Genomic DNA, 24982 nt, shown 5'->3' with positions numbered 1-24982 from the left:
GTAGTGGCGTCTCAAAGTTTTACACGCAGGACTATCTGGTGCTTTGATAAGTGACCAAAGGGTCCTTACAAAACATCCGAATGACTTGTACTAATTTGTAGTAATTGCAGAGGTCGTCTGTGATCTTAAACCTGTGATAATCAGGTAGTTTGTCAAAGAAAAATTCCAACCCAAATTTAGCAGCCATGTTTTGCCAATCACAGAGGTCGTGTGATTATTCCTGTGAAAATCAGCATCTCAGTGATTCGGGGCCCGTTGACAATCATAAATTAAAGTTTTGAGATAGACTCATATCTTGGGGATAATGTTAGTACATTTGAATAAAACACAATTTCTAAGGAAAGGATAGGTTCATATTTTTTCAAGTCTATTTTAAAATCATACTCACTTGCCAACATGTACATTGGGAAAGAGAGTTATTATGACTCACTATAATTGTCCCTTCTGTCCAATCTGGCAAAGAGATCCTGAAAAAAAACTCTTTGAACTCCGTCGATCAGTGCTATGTCACGTTTTGTTGCTCTGATCACGTTTTGTTGTTCTGACTGGGCTCCTTCCTCTTATAATACGTCCAGAGGCATTTCGATCTACAAACCTTGATGATATCCTTTGGAAATTGAATTGAGGTCTTTCAGGCTTACTCACATTTGTGATGCGGTTTGGTGATGTCAGGCTGCTGCCCTAAATACTTACTCATATACTGGAACAACAATCTGCTGCTGAAAATAGTCCCCCAACAAATGCACTATTACCTTGTGCTTGAGTAATGTTTAATAACAACTGCTATGAGCAGCTGTTTGGGGAAATTACTGGAGTTTTTTCCGTAGAGACCAGCAGGCTTGTTGAGCCTTTTTTAATGAAAAAATGGGATTGCCGTAGTCTTATGCTTTAACTACCTTGTGATTTTGATCAGGCTGACAATCCTGCATTGAAATATTACCAAAGATACAGTATATATAAGATACAGTATATATACTATATCTTCATATCTTATGATAAAGTAAAAATAACTCACTCTCTTTGACTCTCTGTTCAGACACACACACACACACACACACACACACACACACACACACACACACACACACACACACACACACACGTAACATCTGTTGATAAGATCTGAAAAATCAATTAGAAATCAATCAGCCAGCTCTCTCTTCATATTATTGGTAGGTTGTGCTAGAAATGAATTACCATCATTAAAAATGAATATTAATTCCCATCTTGCCATCAAGTCTGAATGAAGATAGATGATATCAGACACCACCACCAGCATAACTTTATATTAACTGCTCAATCAAAACATAGTTAAGGATAAGGTAAATTGATATAGCGATAAGTAACTTTGAAGAAGTAACTTTTCTTGTGATCCGCACTTTCTATTAAAACTAACATCGTCCATGAGTAGTGCAATAAAACCACCATGTGTCTGCTGTCTGCGATGAGTTCCTGGGTTTGGGAATCACTAGATGAACCTTTCAATCCAGTGCTAGGCAAGGCAAGTTTTATTTGCACGATTCACCAACAAGGTAATTGTGGTGAATCAAAGTGCTTTACATAGAGAGCATTTGGATTCAAAGTGCTTTACATAGAGAGCATTTGGAAAAACAAACCCATAAAACATATAAAAGATTTAAAACACATGAAAGGCAATTCAAAACAAATGGTTTACAGTTACATAAATGGTTACAGTTACATAAGTTACAGTGCAGTTTACTGAACAGCAGCAGCAAACAGAAAAGTCTTCAGTCTTGATTTAAAAGAACTAAGAGTTGCAGCAGACCTGCAGTTTTCTGGAAGTTTGTTCCAGATTTGGGGGGCGTAACAACTGAATGCTGCCTCTCCATGTTCAGTCCTGACTCTGGGGACACAGAGCAGACCTGTCCCATGTTTAGTCCTGACTCTGGGGACACAGAGCAGACCTGTCTCATGTTCAGTCCCGACTCTGGGGACACAGAGCAGACCTGTCCCATGTTTATTCCTGACTCTGGGGACACAGAGCAGACCTGTCCCATGTTTAGTCCTGACTCTAGGGACACAGAGCAGACCTGTCCCATGTTTATTCCTGACTCTGGGGACACAGAGCAGACCTGTCCCATGTTTAGTCCTGACGCTGGGGACACAGAGCAGACCTGTCTCATGTTTAGTCCTGACTCTGGGGACACAGAGCAGACGTGTCCCATGTTTATTCCTGACTCTGGGGACACAGAGTAGACTTGTCCCATTTTTAGTCCTGACTCTGGGGACACAGAGCAGACCTGTCCCATGTTTATTCGTGACTCTGGGGACACAGAGCAGACCTGTCCCATGTTTAGTCCTGACTCTGGGGACACAGAGCAGACCTGTCTCATGTTTAGTCCTGAATCTGGGGACACTGAGCAGACCTGTCCCATGTTTATTCCTGACTCTGGGGACACAGAGCAGACCTGTCCCATGTTTAGTCCTGACTCTGGGGACACAGAGCAGACCTGTCCCATGTTTAGTCATGTCTCTGGGGACACAGAGCAGACCTGTCCCATGTTTATTCCTGACTCTAGGGACACAGAGCAGACCTGTCCCATGTTTAGTCCTGACTCTGGGGACACAGAGCAGACCTGTCTTATGTTTAGTCCTGACTCTGGGGACACAGAGCAGACCTGTCCCATGTTTAGTTTTATCTCTGGGGACACGGAGCAGACCTGTCCCATGTTTAGTTCTGACTCTGCGGACACAGAGCAGACCTGTCCCATCTTTAGTCCTGACTCTGGGGACACAGAGCAGACCTGTCCCATGTTTAGTCCTGACTCTGGGGACACAGAGCAGACCTGTCCCATCTTTAGTCCTGACTCTGGGGACACAGAGCAGACCTGTCCCATGTTTAGTCCTGACTCTGGGGACACAGAGCAGACCTGTCCCATGTTTAGTCCTGACTCTGGGGACACAGAGCAGACCTGCCCCATGTTTAGTCCTGACTCTGGGGACACAGAGCAGACCTGTCCCATGTTTATTCCTGACTCTGGGGACACAGAGCAGACCTGTCCCATGTTTAGTCCTGACTCTTGGGACACAGAGCAGACCTGTCCCATGTTTATTCCTGACTCTGGGGTCACAGAGCAGACCTGTCTCATGTTTAGTCCTGACTCTGGGGACAAAGAGCAGACCTGTCCCATGTTTAGTCCTGACTCTGGGGACACAGAGCAGACCTGTCTCATGTTTAGTCCTGACTCTGGGGACACAGAGCAGACCTGTCCCATGTTTAGTCCTGACTCTGGGGACACAGAGCAGACCTGTCCCATCTTTAGTCCTGACTCTGGGGACACAGAGCAGACCTGTCCCATGTTTAGTCCTGACTCTGGGGACACAGAGCAGACCTGTCTCATGTTTAGTCCTGACTCTGGGGACACAGAGCAGACCTGTCCCATGTTTAGTCCTGGCTCTGGGGACACAGAGCAGACCTGTCCCATCTTTAGTCCTGACTCTGGGGACACAGAGCAGACCTGTCCCATGTTTAGTCCTGACTCTGGGGACACAGAGCTGACCTGTCCCATGTTTAGTCCTGACTCTGGGGACACAGAGCAGAACTGTCCCAGAGGATCTGAGAGGTCTAGATGGTTTGTAGCTGAGCAGAAGATCTGAAATTTGTTTTGGTCCTAAACCATTCAGAAGTTCAGGTTATTACTAAACCTTGGCGGCAGTGGCTCAGAGTTTTAGCAGGTCGTCCTCCATTCGAGAGATCGGTGGATCGATTCAGGGCTCCTCCAGTCCGCATGTCGAAGTGTCCTTGCGCAAGTCACTGAACCCCAAATTGCTCCCCGTGCTGCACATGGGTGTGTGAGTGTGCCCTTCTGCTTGGAGATGCTGGGATGCCTTGTACCACTGAAGCTACATAACACTGTTATGCTCGCTGTGTGTGTCAGTCTCTTCTTTTGTGTAAGTTTGTGGGCTTCGGGGCAAGGCATCACTGACGAGGAGAGTTTTTCCCTGCACATATACAGCAACTGGTTTGTACCTCATAAGCTGCATTAAGAGACGCTGACATCTCAAGGTAACATTATCGAGGCTCTGGCTGTTTTAGGGCGTACTCACACTGTCCTTCCGCACCGCGACCCGGGCTTTAGGGTACTTGTCCCCCCTCCCTCTCCCCCGCGCCCCAGCCCCGTTTGTACTCACACTGCCAGGGCTGGCCAATGCTTCTTGCTGTCCATACGCCATCAAGCCGTAACACGTCACACGCATTGATCGCGTGTGTGTGGCTTTGTTTACAAATCTTTCCATAGACCTCTGAGTTTTTGTGCGTCTTGTCGACTGTTTTTAAATATTTTCATCCGACCAAATCTGCAGTAAACACTCCACCTCCGCACCACACCAACGTGAACCTTTCACCACCATTGTTGTTGTTGTTAAATATCCGCGCATGGTCCGTCCTTCTATTTACATGTCCGAACAGGCGGACATAACGCTACTGCCGTAGGGCTCGTGCTCGTACACGTGCGCACGCTCGTGCTCGTACATGTGCAAACGGCTCCGCTAAAGCCCACCTCTTTCAAGCGGGCCGTGGACGGTCCGCTGGCCGCAGTTGAGCGCGGAGCGGGTGCACTCACATGGCTTAAAGGTACTAGGCTTTAGCTGAAAAAACGTTTTTTGCCGCGGCCAAAAGGACAGTGTGATCACGCCCTTAGACTCCAACACACACAGAAGGAGGGACTTCATTCTCTGCTCAGCACACCATTACCCCACTGGATCTTTGCAAATATGTGCTTGCTGCTCCTTTAAGACGATTTATTGTCTTTTCTTTTTTTTACTGTTGATGGTTTCTGGATGGATTTTCCATCCATTGAAATGGACAGGAAAAAAAAAACATAATAAAGTATCCTGGATATTTGTGTTGCTTATTATTTATGAGTGCATTCAGAGTATAATTGTTTTTTTTGTGTGGCATGCATAATTGAGTTCTGAACAGGTTCATGCACTGTTTTATTTATTTAGTCACTTGAGTATTTATGCATTAAATTGACATTTACTGTGAACTCTGATCGGAGTGTGAAACTAGGCAGTGCTGATCAGATATGAATGAAGACTATTGCATATTTCCCGATAAAATGAGAAAGTTTGTGGAGCCAAAACCAAGCAGCGCCCACCAGCCTACATAAACAGCACAATAAAATATGCTTCTGAAAACACTTTTTTGCGAGAAACAGTCAATTCATATTTGAGCAGCACTGCCTAGTATAACAGTTTGATCGGCATTCACACCGGGGCAGAGTCTCCTCTGCTCTAAGTGGTTGTTGGTCAATGGAATGTAGCCATTAGGAGCCGACAGAGAAAGGTAGAGCTCTCTCTCTCCCTAACCCCCAACCGGTCAGGGCAGATTATATATATAATATATAATATAATAATATATATATATATATATATATATATATATATATATATATATATATATATATATATATATATATTTGTAGATGTAGATTTAGAAATGCAACTTGCATTTTGCTCATGGAGGCAGGGGTGCAAGTCCGATGTCAGGATTGGGGGGGACACAAAAGCAGGTTTTTTTTTTTTTTTTCCCGTAACTCATACCATGCCACCACAAGTCATAGAGTCCAACTCCATAGAGGCTCTCCATATGATTCAAGAAGTACTGCAAATAGAATCATTGACTGTTTACCTTTCTTGTTTAAGATTGAGTATCACTCCTTACTTAACCCAGTTCTTCTCTCCATCTTCCTTTTCTCCCAGTGTAGGGGACTACTTTCAATTAAATTCAAATTCAAATTCAATTCAAAAAAACTTTATTTGTCCCCGGGGGGCAATTCAGGCAATCATACTTTATGCATGATTAACAGATATGGATAAATATGAAAATATGAAGCCTTTTTTTAAAGCCTGCTGATCGTCAGTGTCTGTGTAAGAAACTCCCCGTTCATTTGTGTTGGAGTGGAGGAGAGCAGAGATGGATGTGGAGTCAGAAATAGATTTGTCAAACATTATTTGCTCCACCATTTTAATCCTTGAAGAATGTCACGTTTGAAAATACATTTGTTCAAATTTGAATAATTTATGGAATTTCTTTCAGGGGGACAAATCATGTTTTTCAGCAGTGGGGGGGGGGCATGCATAGAGGAATTGTCAGGTCTCTCTATATTATAATAAGTCATAGAGTGTGGTATGGATCTACTCTATATGACAAGTGTCTTTTCGATAACTTTTGGTATGATTTGGCTGGAATGGAATGGAATGGATCATGGTCTTTCTCATTGGGCTGTCAGGATATAGTGAGAAATATGAAAAAAAACAACAGAGAGTTACCTTTAGTTCTAATTTAAACGTGAAAACGCATACACACTCCAGATCCCACAATACTTTGCGTGGCAGAGGAGACGCGCGCGCTGCGAGCATAGACTGTATAAAAAATGGACGTAGCCTCTCTGTCGGGGCCCGTTCTCTCAACTTGATCTAACCATACTCGCCTACAGGAGTCACCATCTTGTCAGACTTTGACTCCTACATTGATGTGACGTTGGGGGGAGGGAGATACGTCTGTCTGGCTGACGTATACAGAATTAGCCACATAAGCTCACATTAACTCCACCGCCTGGGAGTTGGATAACAGAACACCTGAAATACTACATAAACGGGAGTGGGAGTCCCGTGTCTCTAGCAGAGATTACACCGCCTCCGGGAGTGAAGTGCAGCCAGCATTTATGATCTAAACTGATATTCAACACAGTTCCATGCTCATAGACTGTAAAACACTGGCCCTCACAGACCAAATTCTCCTGCTGCTCCGGATTAGCATCTATTGTTTGTGTCGTAGATAGCAGGCTGTATTCAAGTCATGATGCAAGGGCGGCTATTTAATTAGCATAACAAAGCTAACAAGGTGTGTTCCTTAACCCTCTGTTTGGACAGTTGATCGAAGAGCAAACAATCTTGTCACTTATGGAAACATCATCATACGAATGACCACAGTCCAGGTCGAGATGACTGATGATGCTAATCCTGACAACCAGCCTCTGAGAAGAAGTGAGGGCCAGAGGCTAGCTGTCACTCAAGAGGACACACGCTTAATTATTCATAAACTTTAACCTCCAATAAAACAAAAACTAGCCTGTTACAAAAATATTCACCCTCCTGAGTGTTGTCATGGAGATATGACGTAAACAAACAGACTGTAATGTTTTTTGTAAAGAAGTCCTAAACAGGTTTAATGGTGCTATGAAGCAGCCTGTTTAACATGGGGGTCAATGAGAAACTGCTCTGTTGTGCAAACTACTCCTAGTGGACACTCGGCTAACTGCAGCTTTTGGCACTTTTGGCACTTGGTATGGGAACAACCAGGAAGTGGTTGTGGTGGGGGCTCGGCTGCGAGTGGTTGATTGACTGTCACGTGACACATCCGGTTGAACAGCAACAGCAGCTTCTGGCTTGTGTTTGATGTGAGAAGAAGCTGCTTTCTCTGTCCCGAGGCTATTCAAACAGCCCAGCCTCTCCCGGAGAAGCAGTCAGACACAAACACCGCGGCGGTTCTGTGGTCCACCGGCTCCCGGAGCTTTCTGCTGCTTTTATCAACTTCCCCGTGATAACAGTGTTTGATTAGGGCAGAGCTCGTGTGTCGTAACGTTTGCTTATGTGGTGAGCAAAGGTCCCGGTTAAAGCTGATAACGACTCGTTACAGCGCAGGACCAGACGAGCCCTTAACAGAACGTTCGTCCCGGGGCTCAGCAGGACTTCTGTCTCGGTAAGTTTGAAGCTCATTTCGATGGAACGGACGCATTATCAGGCCGAGTGTGTGCGACACTTCCCCGCTGTTTGTCTGTAGTTTATCTCATTGTTATGGTCGCTGTGTTGTACAACGGTATGGGGGCTTTTAAAGGAAAGTTCTGCAGCAGGCTCAGAACACTCAGGGCACGGTTTTAACTCTTTCCACGTGTTAACGCCCATTAGAACACCATTACTCACAACAACGTTACATCACTTGCATTATTCAAAGCATGTTGGAGGGGATACGGAACTGGGCTTCTCCTACTCTCCCCACACAGTTACTGCTTTTCTGTCTGCACCGGGACGCTTTGCTGAGATGAGTTCTTAGTTTTTAGTTTCTACTGCTTTAAAAGTGGCTATAATATATAACTCAGTCTTCATTTTAATGTAGAAATCTATGCAAATTAGAGATCGACTGATATGGACTTTTTATGGGCAGATGCTGACTTTTTTTTTATCAGCCTTAGCCGATGACCGATACGGACTGCTGATTTCTTGATCCGATATTTGGAATCTATTCTACTTTTGCTCCCTCAATTTACGTCATAAAATGAGACAATGATATTAACAATAAAAAAAAAAGAACATTTACTGAACTTTATTTATTGAAAGGCGTCTTCAGCAACACAAATCTGCCTGAGGACGCCTGTCTGTTAATAATGCCGGGAAAAACTATCAGCAAACGCAGCAGCCTGCATCGGCCGTTACCAGAAAAACCCAAATATCAGCCAATAACATCAGCCGGCCGATGTATCGGTCCATCACTAATGCAGATAGTTGAATCTAGTGCTCAAATGATTAGTTGATTAATAGAAATGTCAATTAACAGAAAACTGTCTTGTGTCACGTCTCCTGACCAATTTAATTAAATAACACTTTAAGTCAGGGGAGTCATACTGATCCAGTAATGTGGCTGCAGGTTTTCATTCCAACCAAGCAAGAACACACCTGACTCGACTTCTTCAACAAACTGATTCGCCTTCACGCAGTTGGATTTGTTGGATCAGGTGTGTTCTTGCTGGGTTGGAATGAAACCCTGCAGCCACAGCGACCCTTTACTGGATCAGTTTGACACTCCTGCTTTAAATAAAAGGTGCACACATTAAACATGTCCCAGAAAGTTGATGTTTTGTAGTTCATTTGAGAACTAAAGTATTTTCTATGCAACAGTAAAATTCATGACTACATTATTAAATGTTATTTGTTAAATCTAAAGTTGTACCCGTAAGAATTGAGGTGTGTTGTTTCTAGCGGCCTCTTTGGCAGAGAGATGTTAGTGCAGGTGATCCTGTTCTTTCAGAGCCTCCATCTTGTCACGTTCACTATGTATGCTCACTTTTTTTTCTCTTTTAAACTTTATTAACACACCATAGCTGTGTTCGAAATCCAAACAAAAAGGATGGCAATACGACCATGACTTCACAACAATAATATACATTCTTCCTGTTCCTGTTCTCCGATGGCACCACTTGTAAACAAGCCCTTCCTTGTCATTTAACCAGAGGAAATGGCTTGAATTACTGGGTGATCTGCACCGAAGTGGAAGTAGAATTTATTAACACACTTCTAAGAATCTACAAGTGAAGTTTCATATTCGTACATGAACATTTACATGTCAGATTATTATAGGAAAGTGACGCTGATGATAGAAAGCATTGAGAACGCCTGGGCGACGCTCAGCCTGAGTGGCTCAGGTGGTGGTTTACTTTAAAAATGACTTTCCGACTTTTATTTTGAAGCTGTTAAAGCGAAGGACTAAAGTATGGTCCTGGATGTTTTGACAGCATTGATGTTAATGTGGACGACCAGCAGCTCCCAGTGTTTACGGCAAGGAGATCGGGGTGGCCGACTAGATCGGAGCACACGGCTAATTCACCGCTGTTAGCGTCCTTTTGACCACTCTGGTTAACACAAAGATAAATTAGGCCGTTATTTGGTTACAAAGATAAGAAGTTTGACTTTAGTTTAACACCATTAAATGAACTCTTAACATTATACCATCATTTATATTTGTAGGTTCAACAGAAAGTTTGATAGAATTTAGCCAAAAAGTGTCCATCTGGAGACGCAGATGTCTTCTCTGTGAGAAAATGTCTCCACAAACACGATGATGGAGGTTTGGTTCCCAATCTGCCCCGTTAGAAGAGGCTCCTCCTCCTCCAGGCAGGGGAGGTCTTCTCTGTTTGACCAACTCGCTTTAACCTCCTCGCCCACAGGTTCACCTGGATAAATGTATTTTCTTCTGAAGGAAATCGATAAAACCCTACACCTTTTGCTGTATATACCAAACACAACACATTTTCATTTTTAACTGTGTAATACTGTTTACAGTAGCCGGCTTGATCGCTTCACTCATGTTCGGTATCTTGACACCTGTTGTTTCCAATCATTCTGAAATGCATTATTGAGAGCCAGTAACAAACTGAGTTTGGAATCATATATCTCAGAGAATATCAGTTCTATTTATCAATGCAGGCATGTTTTTATGACAGTTACACATTGCAAAACAATGACATCAAACCTGCAACAAGGAGTCATGGTGGAGAGAAAGAAACGTTCGAAAGCTTGTCATATCTGTAAAACAAAAATGTCAAGTAAGGTTGGAAACACCAGCAAAATTCTAAAATATTTTCCCACACCAACACTACTACTGCTAACATGGGCTTAAATCCCATGCTAAGCATTTGTCACTGCTAGTGAAGAGGAGGAGGGGGGTCTTCTTGATTTAGCAGCTTTCCCCTCATCAACTTCTCACAGAACTTTTCCTGGATTTAACATCATTTGGAGCGCTTTATTTTGAAAGCAGAGTGTCAGGGTCTCCTGTGCAGCAGTACCACTTTCTTTCCTTCTGAATTATTGCTGATGCCCAGGGGGAGTTCTGTTTCACAACAAAAGTCTACAATTATTAGTTATTTATATCTGATTGCAAATAAAAAGTTAATTATCAAAGGTTGTCTTGCAGTTTCAACAGATCCACGGCTCAATTTCTCACGACTGCTGTCAAAAGATCCATTATAAACTATAGTGAGCTTGTTTTACATGAATGTAGTAGTGTTTTACATATTGTGCTTAAACTGTGGGCTTAAGGCTGATGCGACTTAAAGCTGAACTCTACTGTAGGACAGATAGACTCATCTCTGCTATAAAACACCCCAGAAAGAAACCTCTGGAAAAACGGATTGATCGATTAAAAAAAAAAAAGTCACAAAATCAAGCAAATTGTGTCATTAACGTAATACAAATATTTCAGCTTATTAGTTGAGATCACCCTGCTGGTTCATTATGTTTCTCTATAATGTCTCCTGTTTCTTTCCCTTCCTTCTGTCCTAGATCCATCATGAATTTCTTCCTGGAAACAATCCAAGTCCTCCTGCTCTCCATCTGGTACAATGTGGAATCTTTCATCCACCTCATTGTGCCCAAGAAGAAGAAGAACATAACCGGTGAGGTGGTGCTGATCACAGGGTCAGGTAGCGGGATCGGTCGCCTCATGGCTCAGGAGTTTGCAGCTCTTGGCACTGTTCTGGTGTTGTGGGATATCAACCAGGAGGGGATGAAGGAAACGGCTAGGCTGGCTAAACAGAGCGGAGCCACCAGAGTCCACCACTATCTGTGTGACTGCAGTGACAAGAAGGAGGTTTACAGAGTGGCTGACCAGGTAAGGTTCCTTCTAATCCTCCCCACTACCTTAACCACTATATATTTTGACCGATTACCATGCTAATTAGTTAAGCATGCAGTTCATTGTAACTTCAATCAGATGTACTAATATGGTCGCAACTAAGCCAATATTAAACAATAAATCTGATATCCAAAGAGAAACCTTGTATTCCAGTGAACGCAGTTAAATTGCAATTTATTTGAGGTAACTGTAAGCTAACTGACATCTTGTTAATGTAGCTAGGGAAGTGTTGCTAATGTTAGCTAACTGTTTTTAGAATCTATCTAGCTATTATCTTCAGATAAACATGACCTGAACCTGGCTCAGGGATGTCAGTTGGTTCATTTTGCGCGCGCGTGCGCGTGCGTGCGTGCGTGCGTGCGTGCGTGCGTGCGTGCGTGCGTGCGTGTGTGTGTGTGTGTGTGTGTGTCCTTGAGGTAAGGGAGGGGTGACTGTTGTGTAAACAGACATTTTATTGTCTAAATGTGGGCAGGGACTGTAATGCTGTAATAACTACACTCAAGGCAATACAGATAGCAGGATCTGAACAGACACCAACGTTGTGGTTGTTACATGGCATGTGCGAGTAAGCAGCTTAAAACGATGCAAAATACAAGGTCTTTTATAAAAGTAGTCATATGCTCATTATTTTCCACTGCATGGTTTCAACTCACCTCACCTCTACTCACCTTTTTTTCCTTTCATCACCAAAACTTGGTACCTGTTACTATATTTGGTATCACATCTGTCATGGCTCCGAGCGAGCTGAGCTGATACTAAAAAGTGACGCCAACAGACTGCCAACTAATTGGCTCAATAACTCAGAAAGTATCCAGAACTCAGAAGGTGTTGAGCATGTTTTCCCGTACCAAACTGTATAGCCCCATTTAATTTTGTTTATTATACTACTAGATTATTTACATTTTATTATGGACAGTTTTCAATCTTTTAGCATTTAATGTATGTCAGGAAAATCTTGGTATCCTTTACAAATAAAATGTATAATAAAACAAAAAGTCCACAAAATATTGGTCTAAAATCACAGTGAAATACACTCTGTGTACATGTGTAGGCACATGGCAAAATAGATATTTAATTTGGCAACAAGTAACGCATCAGACCCTGTCGTACATCTCTGCCCCCCCCCCCCCCCCCTACATTGTGTGCCACTCTTCTCTAGCTTCCACAGACCGAGCAGCAGGTACGCCATTAAAGAGGACCTATTATACACCTTTTGAGGTACATACACGTTTTTTGTGTTTCTACTAGAACATGTTTACATGCTTTAATGTTCAAAAAAGACCTGTACACGCCGCCATCTTGCTGGTACACAGCAGCACGTTCTACCAGTGCTGTGCATAGATGTACTCGGTGGGCGTGCCGTGCCTGGAGCAGATGACTTTAGGCTTAACATCAGAACGCTGATACAGTAGAAAAAACTGTCCAAAAGAAGGTGTTAACAACAGTGTGTATCCTGAGCAGATCTGCTCATGGGCAGTTAGACTGGTTACCCATTGAAACTTTGTTCATGTTTAGCATGAACATCCGACATTATAACAGTATGACAGAAAATAAGGAAAAGCATAATAGACTTTAAGATCACAGGCCTCAAGTAGAATTGAGTCATTATACGTAAATGAAAAGAGTTAAAACTACAGCACTGATTCACCAGCCCATAATCGAATGAATTACTCTAATAATAAGAATTAATAATAATGATTAATAATAAGTAATGAGAAAAACTATTGAATAGAATCCTCAGCACACCACGTGTCTTAATCTAATAAGCTTACCGTTGGAGGACTAATCCATTTTTGTCCTGAGCAGACAGATGCCTTCCAGTAGGGCTGCTCAATTACGGCAAAATTCATAATCACAATCATTTAGGAATAGAATTTGCTTGCTGGGAAATAATGGTAACCCCATATTGGGAAAAAGCTGGAAAGGGAGAGTGTTCTTTTTCACGATTTTAACTGAAATATTGATGGAGAGGCAATATGACGAAACACTTTGCAATGTTCTTCCAATAATATGAGGTCTTATCTGAAAAATAGAACATCGTTGTCCTCAGTTTGACTGCCCGATAATACCAATCTTGTTTGGGGCACTTATGTCGTCTTCTATCATAAGGGAGGTGCAGGAGTGAAAAGGGTAGTCTGGGTGCTTATTACACCAAAGAAATCTTCCAAGGGCCTTCTTTAAGTTAGGTTAGTAGGAGGTGGTAGTGGAAATGATCCAGACAAATACAGGAGTTTGGCATCATGTTGGATTTTGATGAAAGAATATTAACTATTCATATAAGTGATGAATGCAGGGAGTACAATGTGTCTGTAGAGGTAGTAATAGAATCAACCATGGGTGTATAATTTACTCACAATGTCTTTCTTACAGTGTCCCCAATACATGGCACTATCTTTTCAAAGTGTGTGTGTGTGTGTGTGTGTGTGTGTGTGTGTGTGTGTGTGTGTGTGTGTGTGTGTGTGTGTGTGTGTGTGTGTGTGTGTGTGTGTGTGTGTGTGTGTGTGTGTGTGTGTGTGTGTGTGTGTGTGTGTGTGTGTGTGTGTGTGTGTGTGTGTGTGTGTGTGTGTGTGTGTGTGTGTGTGTGTGTGTGTGTGTGTGTGTGTGTGTGTGTGTGTGTGTGTGTGTGTGTGTGTGTGTGTGTGTGTGTGTGTGTGTGTGTGTGTGTGTGAGAATAAACAAGATCATCTTAATCCAGTCAGTGAAAGAGGACTAAACTGGAGAAGGGTGATTTAAGACAAAATGAGAGCTACATGAAACGGCATGTGGCACAAATATTTAATCTTGATTATTTTGTTTTTATAATTGTTGGAAGACAAAATCTTAATTGAAAATAAAATGTGATTAATCATATTTAAAAAGGTTGAATATGGAGAATGAGCAGAACACCGCCATCTATTGTCTCAAGATCGTAGTCGCAACAATAAAAAATAATTCCAGCAGTCGGGTTGCCAGGTTTGTCAGATCCGGCCCAGTAGGCTACAGGAGACCAGAGTCTGTTTAAGTCTGTTTGAACCCATCCCCTCAGGCAAATCACACCATATAAACAAGTATTCCAGAGGAGTTTGACTGACAGTTATTATTAGCCGTTACAGCTAAGTAAAGATGAAAGTAGCTGCACCCAACAACAGACAGCCCTGGCAACCAGTTTTGTGGAAATGATTTCTTCAATAAAGTTCAACAAACAGGATCAGTTTTTTCTCTGTGGTTTATTTTGCCAAAGCATTTTCCTCTGCAGACAAAAATACGTTCACCCCTGCCTCCTCACTCGTCCCAGAGTCTAGCAGGAATGACTGAGCCAAATCGTGGCCAGTCTTTTAGAGGAAGGGACAGGACGTGCTAAGCCTTGGTTGGGTGACGTCTTTAGACCAAACAAAACATGCCTTAGACATTCCAATTCTGAACATTCTGAACCTCTCTCATCACAAGGTCTCTCACACAGAGTACAGATGCACAAATATGCCATTCAACCATCATGAGTTAGTCATTTGCATTATCCATTAAGAAGGTTAGACAGAGTAAACGCTGAACTGCGTCTGACCTGACAAAACTATGATTATGAATTACGAATATCCCAAATTCCCACAACACCAGCAACGCCCAACGCTATTGGTTGCTACAATGTAAACAGAACGGGACAGAAAGTCATTGTAGAACCTGTAAAAAATTTTGAATAAATATATTTTTTATTGAAAAGAATTCCTTTCATTCTGTACCCCTCAAAAAGCCCAGTGGGTGTATTATTTAAAAAATATATATATAGCTTTTAATATTCAACCTTTACCCTTTTAGCCAACATTTTTTCCGCAATAGATCACTGTAAAACACCTCGCTGGTGTCAAACAGACACCTCGTGTCCCACCTATGTTTAGTAGCAACTGGTAGTTTTTACGCCCTGGGGTCAAGAAAAATGCTAATTTTAGATCAGGCTAGAAGTCAGAGACAAAACCATCAGTGTCACAAAACCTTTGATCTTATTCCAGGAAGATTAACAGCACTACATGTTCCTAGTGAAGAATGTGCTCTTTAAGGGTACGTCCACACTATCGAAAACAACCTTTTTTTCCCTTCGTTGTTGAAAAAGCCGGACTCGGCTCAAGAAATATCTGCTCAAAATCTGGAGATTTCCCAAATCCTCCCCCATCCTAGAGAGAAATGTGTCACTGTTTCTGGTGTTAGTGGAGACTTTTGTGCTGTATTGGACTTGGTGATGCAGCAATCACTCTGCAGTTAGTGTCCTCAACGAGCAGAGGGTGCTGCTGGGAGCCCCTTCCCCGTCCCAAAGCACTCACAGGCGCCACTTTCTCACTTCATTTAGAGACTTTTCACACCTTCTTAGAACTGGATTTAGAAAAAGAGACTGGAGAGCAGTTTAGCTCCTTAGGGCGCACTCACACTGTCCTTCTGGCCGGGGCCAAAACCGTTTTTTCAGCTAAAGCCTAGTACCTTTAAGCAGTGTGAGTGCACCCGTTCCGCGCATAACTGCGGCCAGCGGTCCGTCCACGGAAAGAGGTGGGCTTTAGCGGAGCCGTTTGCACATGTACGAGCACGAGCGTGCGCACGTGTACGAGCACGAGCACCAGCCCTACGGCAGTAGCGTTATGTCCGCCTGTTCGGACATGTAAATAGAAGGACGGACCATGCGCGGACATTTAACAACAACAACAATGGCGGTGAAAGGTTCACGTTGATGTGATGCGGAGGTGGAGTGTTTACTGCAGATTTGGTCGGATGAAAATATTCAAAAACAGTCGACAAGACGCACAAAAACTCTGAGGTCTGTGGAAAGATTTGTAAACAAAGCCACACACACGCGATCAATGCATGTGACGTGTTACGGCGTGATGGCGTATGGACAGCAAGAAGCATTGGCCGGCCCTGGCAGTGTGAGTACAAACGGGGCTGGGGCGCGGGGGGAGAGGGAGGGGGGACAAGTACCCTAAAGCCCGGGTCGCGGTGCTGAAGGACAGTGTGAGTACGCCCTTATTCAGAGCATCAGGGAAAAGGGAGAAGACAGTCTATGGGTCCCTCTCTCTCCTCGCACGCAGCAGCACTGTTGTTGTTATGTCACGCTGCAGGGTTAGAGGTCGGAGATGGGGCAATGACATCATCGTTTAACAAAGTATTAGGTTTTCAAATTTCCCACTCTAGGACCCAGTTTTAAAAGATCCCGTTTTCAGGCTCCGATAACGGTGGCTGCTGTGGATGGTCGGCCAAAAGGATACCAGGAAAACGTGTCTGTGTGGACGGGCCCTTAACGACTGATCAAAATGTACTTGTTCATTTTCTGGGTAAAATGGTCTCTGCAACTGGTGACTGTAAGACCATCAGTGTGGGCAGGAGCTGCAACATCACTGTGAACAGTTACTGAAGTCTCTTCTACAGATTCAGGAATCACGTTGTTTCAGTTAATCTTTCACTCTTATCATATCAATAACAAGCTCATCATCTGAATAGTTTTGAAACAGGAACTTAGGTATTTAGCTCCTGAAAAATAAGGTGTTATCTCATGTGTCACATAACTAATGAATTCAAGGATTTGTTATGATCATTATACAATGCAGGATTGCACAAAGGGATGCAGGGATAGCCACCTCCAAGACGAGCACAGAAAATGAAGATATTTAAATTGGAATATAATACAAACAATAAAGCAGTGCTTGATTACAACCTGTTTAATTATTTAAGATTAGAATGAGATTAGAAAGCTTCATTAATCCCCAATGGGTAAACTCGATTCATACAGACAACAAACAATAAAGACATTTTGTACAAAAGGGTCAAGCGATCTGGGAGCATGGACTGTGGGGGAAACTTGCTTGTTGTTGCTTGTTAAGCCACACCTCTTTTCATGTTACAGCTCGCCCTGGCATGTAGACAATGGCTGCCAGTTAAGTTTCAGTTTCTTAGTGTTTTAGTTGGTGTTTGGTGCGTGTCTGTGACCATAAGTAGGTGTTATTTTGACTACTTTAGTGAGTTATACAGTTTAAATAGTAGTGTCTGAGTTTACCAGCTGTACCAGTTTATCTTATGATGAAGTGGTAAATGTGTTTTGAGTGCCAGTCTTTTTCTGTGTTGTATATGTGTAACCTGTAGAGGTATATTGTAAATGTAGTTTAATTCTTCAGAACTGTTTATTTCTGTATGGAGAGTTTTATGTTAGTAAACATTAGAGATGCACCGATCCATTTTTTTCCGATCCAATCCGATACCTGGGCTGAGCGTATCTGCCAATACCCGATACGGATCTGATCCTACTGTTGAATGAATGAAGTGTAAACCTGTCCATGTGAGTAAACGCATCAGGCTGGACATAACAATTTAGCCTTGTTCAAAACAGGTCACAAATTAGCACGGATATAAATGTACTTAATGGTAGGATATGGAAAATGAGAAGAACAGCTCCATCGAGTGTCTCAAGATCGTAGTCGCCACATAAAAAAAATGTATTCCAGCAGTTGGGTTGCCAGGTTGGTCAGACCCGACCCAGTAGCTACAGGAGGCCGTAGTCTGTTTGAGCCTGTTTGAACCCGTCCCCTTCAGCAAATCACACCATAAAAACAAATATTACAGAGGAGAGGAGTTTGACTGACAGTTAGCGTTAGCCGTTCCAGCTAAGTGCAGATGAAAGTGATGTTACGATCAAGGAGAACCGTAGCCATGTGGGCGTGCTTTTTAATGGCGTTTCAATAATTTCTCTCAGTCCATGGAGTGAATGCTCGGCCTATATTGACTCTGGTTTTTGCCCGTCTCCGCTCACTCAGCTGCTGGGACAAATAACGCCCCCTTCACTGAGGCTCCGAAGCAGCGGCAGGATTAGCAAACTCCATTTAACCCAGTGCCAGCCTAAAGTAGCGCCACCCAACAACAGACAACCCTGGCAACCAGCAACGCCCAACGCTATTGGCTGCTACAATGGAAACACAACGGGACAGAAAGTCATTGTCAAACCCGTTAAAAAATTAATAAATATTAATTCTGGTTAAATATGTTTTTAATGTAAAAGCAATTCTTTCATTCTGTACATCTCAAAACGCCCCGTGGGTGTGTTTTTAAAAAAAGATATTGCTTTTAATAAAGATTCTACATATTCAACCTTTATACAATATTATTTATTATCAAATTACAAAGTGTCCATTAGCAGCAAAGAGAAACAAATAACACTTCCATGTATAGTGCACTGCAAACAGATATTATAAAATATAACTTAAAATATAGCAGCTGCCTGAAACCCAACAAACAATGGCGTAAGTAACTTGCTGTGTATAATATTAATAAAACAGAAATGACTGGATCAGAATGCTGGATCAGTCTCATTCATCCGATATCCCAGCCAGCTAATTAGTCAGTACCGGAGCCGTTCTGGGTATTGGATCGGTGCATCTCTAGTTAACACGTTTGTTTCCTCTCTCCTTTAGAACCACACACACATTCCTTCAAACATTGCATCTGTTATTTAAGTTTATATAAACCCCTTTAAAGGATATCCCTGCCTCCCGTGACCTGACTAGACACCCATATCGGTGACTAAATCGCCTAACCACCCAGAGCGCCATCACACATTACATTCACAACACATAAAAATACACAGAACAAAAATACATAACACCATAAAGAGCGCTTTGAAGGGCTCAAGGGTGTGCATGCATTTCAACCTGAATAACACAGGACACATCACACACCGACTTAATCACCACCTCAGCCTACTGCCCTCCAGGCACAGGGGGAGCACAGAGGTGCAGAAGGGCTCACCTTGCTAAAAGCGCTGTCCCTGCAGCCACAGCAGCCCTTAATAAGAGGCCTCATCGAACAAGCCTGAGTGTGCTCTGTTGTCTTTCATTATATGTTGTTTGCTATGAGCTGCTGTATGTAGGGCTGTGATGATGACCGCATTTCCTCCATGCCGCCTTTTTTTGTTATGATTGGGATGCAGTACAGAAAAGCTACCCCTGAACCATGAGGGCACTAAATTCTGTGTTGCTGTCTGAGGCTTTGGTCAAATCATAAAGCAGTCTGACAAATGACCAGGGTTTGGTACTGTTCACACCGGTTCCTGAGATTAGATGCACAACAGTACCTTTTTGGTACTTTATTCTCTCTGGAATAACAACAATGTCCTTTCAGTTGTAAAAGTAAGTATGCACAAGCACACTGCCACAGATCACCTGTTGTGCTGACGCAGAAGTTGTGGAAAATGTAGTCCCAAAAGAAAGGACTGCCTGACGCGTGAAGATATTCTAAATAAAGCATGCACTGGTACTGTTATATATTATCTTGGGTGTGCGATGTCTAAAATCTGTTTCACTGCAGTTCCTGTTCACAGCAGGACAGCTTCTATACTTTACTCTGAGTACCGTAGGCTACTCCGCGGCTAACACAAGTACTATGCAAACGACACCTAAAATTTTCAGTTTGGGGGCCACAGTGCTCCTCGTGAAAAAAGTTAGATCTGGAGCAGCCCTGGCTGGTGTTAAGATATTTCATGGAAACAATCTAATTCTTTGAATGTTGACTCCATTCAGGGTCTTAGCAGTTTCTTTACTAAATGCGATTGCATCATATATGACCGACATTTCCTTTGGCTCCATGCAGGTGAAGCGAGAGGTGGGTGACGTCAGCATTCTGGTGAACAACGCTGGAATCGTGACAGGAAAGAAGTTCATGGACGCTCCCGATTCCCTGATTGAGAAGACGGTGGAGGTCAACACGATGGCTCACTTCTGGGTCAGTCAGAGCGCACTCCACAGCTCAGCTCTGGATTTCTGGTGGAGATGTTCTCTTGATTGAACATCCGGATTTAGAGATCAGTCATGTTGTAGAGTTGGTTCTTTAATCTCCATTTAACATCTCCTCTTTTCTTTGTAAGAATGTATTGTATATCTTTTAGTCATTATTTTATTGATTTATTGATCAGTACACCTAAAACGTATAATAGAAAGGTGACATGAGCATTTACCCTTTACCTGGGAAATGGTAAATCTCACGGTCCACTCACTAGCTTTTTCCAGGACTTTCGCTCACACACTTTTTTGCTCAAAATAATCAAGATAATGTAAACAACTTTCAGGGTATTTAAACAATGTACTGTTTTGTGTCTCCGCTCAGACCTACAAGGCCTTCCTTCCTGCCATGATTGCCAACAATCACGGCCATCTCGTCAGCATTGCAAGCTCTGCTGGACTCATAGGAGTCAATGGATTGGCAGGTGTGTGTTTCCTCTGCTCGTCATATGCATATCACTTATTCCTTAAGTCGACTTTCTTTCACTCTTCATTTCTTTGTTTCATTCTAACTCTTTCTTTCACTCTGTCTTTATTTTCTTCACCTCTGCTCACGTAGTGATCATTACACTAACTTCCCTTATCCACCCAGATATTCCCAGAACTTGTCTTCATCTCCAATACTACCCGACATAAAAGAATATTTACAAGCAAATTATTTTTTTATTGATTAATTAATTACAGAAAACATAACGCAACAAAAAAATAGTGCAAAAAAAAAAAACCGCAATTGATCTCAATTTATTTTTTGCACACAGTGCGGAACGTTTCTCATTGCACGAGTTCCCGTCCGACCCATTATACTGACGCACAGGACTCAACATTAGCACAACAACAATTCATTTCTAGCACAACCTACCAATAATATGAAGAGAGAGCTGGCTGATTGATTTATAATTGATTTTTCAGAGTGTGTGTGTGTGTGTGTGTGTGTGTGTGTGTGTGTGTGTGTGTGTGTGTGTGTGTGTGTGTGTGTGTGTGTGTGTGTGTGTGTGTGTGTGTGTGTGTGTGTGTGTGTGTGTGTGTGTGTGTGTGTGTGTGTGTGTGTGTGTGTGTGTGTGTGTGTGTGTGTGTGTGTGTGTGTGTGTGTGTGTGTGTGTGTGTGTGTGTGTGTGTGTGTGTGTGTGTGTGTGTGTGTGTGTCAAACCACCCCTTTTTGGATGGAAATGCAACTAAGGAAACATTAAACAGAGATCTATAAATGTGCACTATAGCTGCATTATGAATACATTTGACATCCATGCTGCTAAACACAAACTGTAAGCTGTGAGTTCAGACACTTTTATGGTGTTTATTTTGGAAGTTAACCCGTCAAAGCTAACGTTAGCATGTTGTGCAGCTAACGTGGCTAGCTTCCATATAGGCGGTGTTTTTAGCTGCTGAGATAACCGATTCCGTAGCCGTGTCCCAAATCGCGCACTGCAGTGTGTACTGACATTCATGTACTGTGTACCCTATGTACTGACATGATCAGTTCACTAATTTCCCCCAGTAAGTGCTGTCTCAAATCACACACTGCCGCCCTGCACATACCTACTTAGAAGTAATGGTCGTATTTCTTTTTCTGTTTATTTTTCCAAAAGCTTTCTTTTTCCAACGACTCAGCACACAGCTTAAAATCCTCTGATCCTCTTTTTACATTTATAAAGCAAATCTAGTTGTTGCCGCTCGGTTGCGCTGTTGTTCCTCCATTTTCCACTGAATTAAGTCCCACCTATGCCACTACATAGACCAAATGGCGGCGATTGAGGGCGTTGAGTGTTCATCGATCCACACTCAACGGTTTGGCTGTTTTTGAGTGTGCGACCAGAGAAATGCAGTACACTGCATTTCACCGACTTCCAGCGTGAACGCGATATAGGACACAGCACGTATATCTTAAGAGGCATAATGTTTTCCGCTACGCAGCATAAACAGTTGACCAATCACAGCATGGAAGACCACCTTAACGGGAGGGGGGGCAGAAGCTGAGACAAGAGCCTGCCACACAGAGGTGCGGCATGAGTGCTGCAGCACTGAACAGTATGAGAAATATCATGTGTTTTTTAAAGATCACAGTATGTAATCCTGCTGCAGTTGACCCAAAAAAAAATAAAAATATCACCCTGAAAACTAGGATAATAGGGCATCTTTAAGAGGAAAGAAACTGAAATTGTAAACTAACTACAATATCAGTGAGACGATTCATATTTCTAAGGAACAAATAAGGTATGAAACTCCACAGACTGGAATATGCTGACATTAGAGAAAAGTATTGGGCAGGGGCTTCCCTCTATCATTACACTGCAGATCTCACTAATGAAACCATGCAAGTCCATTTGTTTCTTTGATGGTTTCATCACTGCATCATGTGTTCAGGCAGAGAGAGCATGAGTGGTTCTGAGAAATGACATTCGCTCAAACGTAGTAAAAGCTTGCAGCTTGCTTGTCCTCTGTACTTGTTCAGGCATCTTAAAAGGCTCTTAGCCCTCTGAGTGGATCCATCGACCATTGTCTCTAAAGTGCGTCTGTAGTACTGAGTTGTATTGGCATCAATTTTTTCATACATTCATACTGTCCTGACTTTTTACCGGGGTTTACAGTACACATCTGTGTATAAAAAAAGGAAAAGCTGAGCTGCTGACGATAGAGAACATTGTAGCATATGATATTGTTATCTTCCAATGCTGTGTCTTTTAAAGCTGCAGTTGGCAAGTCTGGCAGATCGAGTTGACTCAGTCAATTTGTGCACTCTCGAGTGCTCGTCAGTGCACGTGCACCAGATTCCTGTGAACGCGCCTGTGACTTCTCTCATCAATAAACGGCATGGGGTACATGATAAACAGAGGTAGACTGGCTAACGTACTTAGATAGATAGCAACTGCTAATGTCATTTAGCGCATATGCCTAGCTTGAGGGGTGTGCCCCAGTCAGCTCTGTGCTGAGTGGACAGGATGATACGGGCACTGTGGATTTTTGTAAAACAAACAACAAGCTCTACGTGCACATAGAGGCGTGTTTTTTTTTTCTTTTCTAAAACCTGATGATTTATGTTGTTCTATCAGAGCATAGTGTCAGCTTCAGTAATTACGATCAAACAAATGTTGCTGACTGGGACTTTAATATCAGTCTACGTGGACAGAGATTGCAGCAGGTCTAAATTATATGGCCCATAGAATAATGAATTGATTGTAGATAAGAGCCCTTCTTCCACTGATTCTTGCTGGGTGTATAGGTGCAGTGGCTTATAAACTGACAGACAGGCAGAACACGTTACTTATACCCCAGTACTCTTTTGTCATTATCTACGCGATGATGTTTATGTTTGTGGCTACAATTTAGAAAAGGGCACTGCACATGAACCCTGCTGCCCCAGGGACCGTCTGCAACCGACTGTAGGTGGAAGGTGGAAAGCCACAACTTTTTTGAGGCAAAAAGTGCACACAGCTTCGTCCGTGTTGGCTGGATCAACTTCATCGTCAGTACTCAAAATTAGTCCAAACAGGCAGAGGCAATTTTCTTTTATACAAAGTAAGTCCACTCACAGTTGCCATGTTTCAGGGCAGCTGCCTGTTCCACCAGTGAAGAATATAGACTGACCTCTAATGGCCTCTGATGCAGCTACATCACCTTAACGCAGCATCTCTGTATCCGTTTAATTGAAAGAGGAGCGTCTGTATTTTTGACAGAATTGAAAATGGTACCGTTTTTTAAACACCCCTGTATACACCGCCCATCATCTTATCTTTATTATATCGGTAAGACACCCTGAACTTTGTTCTAATCCTTGTTGTGTCATGTCCAAACTCCAGTGTTGTTATAGTTTTACAGTTTGCAGGCTTTGACCGATAGACAGAAGGTGGTTGATCAGTTAAACAATCAGTTGATTGTCTTTTCTCCTCGTCCTCCTATCTGCTCTCTAATAAAAAACAACAAAAAAAAAAGAATAATACCAAAAAAATGTTTCTTTTGAAACCTAACCCTAATAGTAAATTGAATATTGTCTTGAGAAAAACTGGCAGTGCTCAAGCATCAGCTGACAAGACTTTCTTTACCAGAGCATATTCATATTTACCAGATCATTAGAGTGCCCTTTCACCTGTATTGGTCAGAAAGACTTAAGTGTCTTATCAATACTGTAACTCTGCCTGAGGCAGATTATGTGATAGATGTAGCTATAGCACAAGATAATAACTGTTTTTTTTGTACAGCTGTATTGTGATAAGCACACGTCACATGGCAGCCAGAAATGTGCATATGAGTGTGTTTTCATTGGCGTCTGTCCTGTCGACTTCCGCTCAATTAAACGAGATGAAACTCTAATATTTCAGATTTATGAATATTACCGCTGACACATTCTAAACAGCTTTTATTGTTGAGTCAGGAATTTCTTCGTTAATAATCAATACTTGTTTGTTATGAAATTTGTTTTAAGAAAAGCGTTAACTTGAATGCATCACTTAAGACAGATTTGTGCAGAGGTGCTCATGTATGTATTTTGACAGTGATATGTCTTTCTTTCTAATGTGTTTTTCCGTCACAATCTTCTGATGTTTCTTTCATGTAACTCTTTTTTTCCAGTGTCAGTTTTTCTAACATAACTGACACATCGCTGGAACAAGCGCTAACATTAATTAATGTCAGCTATTGTAGCTAACATTAGGCTCTGTAAAAAAATCAGCAGAGAAACAGCTTTACTTGTGGTTTTGGAAGATTCAGATGAACTTGTGTAAGCTGGAGGTCAACTGAGGTCAAGCCTTCAGACACCTGTGTGGAGATGAGGGACTGTTCACCT

At 42.5% G+C, this 24982-nt stretch overlaps 1 protein-coding gene across 1 annotated transcript in view; it reads left to right on the top strand.

The window, feature by feature from the left end:
* Positions 1-7467: 7467 nt before the first annotated feature.
* Positions 7468-24982, top strand: part of sdr16c5a (short chain dehydrogenase/reductase family 16C, member 5a) — a 45020-nt gene continuing 27505 nt past the window's right edge. The window contains exons 1-4 of the mRNA XM_083927882.1: positions 7468-7726; positions 11080-11407; positions 20021-20152; positions 20534-20633. Of these exons, the coding sequence (XP_083784008.1) occupies positions 11087-11407; positions 20021-20152; positions 20534-20633 (553 nt within the window). The 5' untranslated portion in view covers positions 7468-7726; positions 11080-11086. The remainder of the gene's footprint in view (positions 7727-11079; positions 11408-20020; positions 20153-20533; positions 20634-24982) is intronic.

This window comes from Echiichthys vipera (genome assembly GCF_963691815.1).
Source record: "Echiichthys vipera genome assembly, chromosome: 15".
Taxonomy (NCBI): Eukaryota; Metazoa; Chordata; class Actinopteri; order Perciformes; family Trachinidae; genus Echiichthys; species Echiichthys vipera.
Note: the sequence above shows the minus strand (reverse complement) of the source record. Positions and strands in the feature narration are given on the sequence as shown.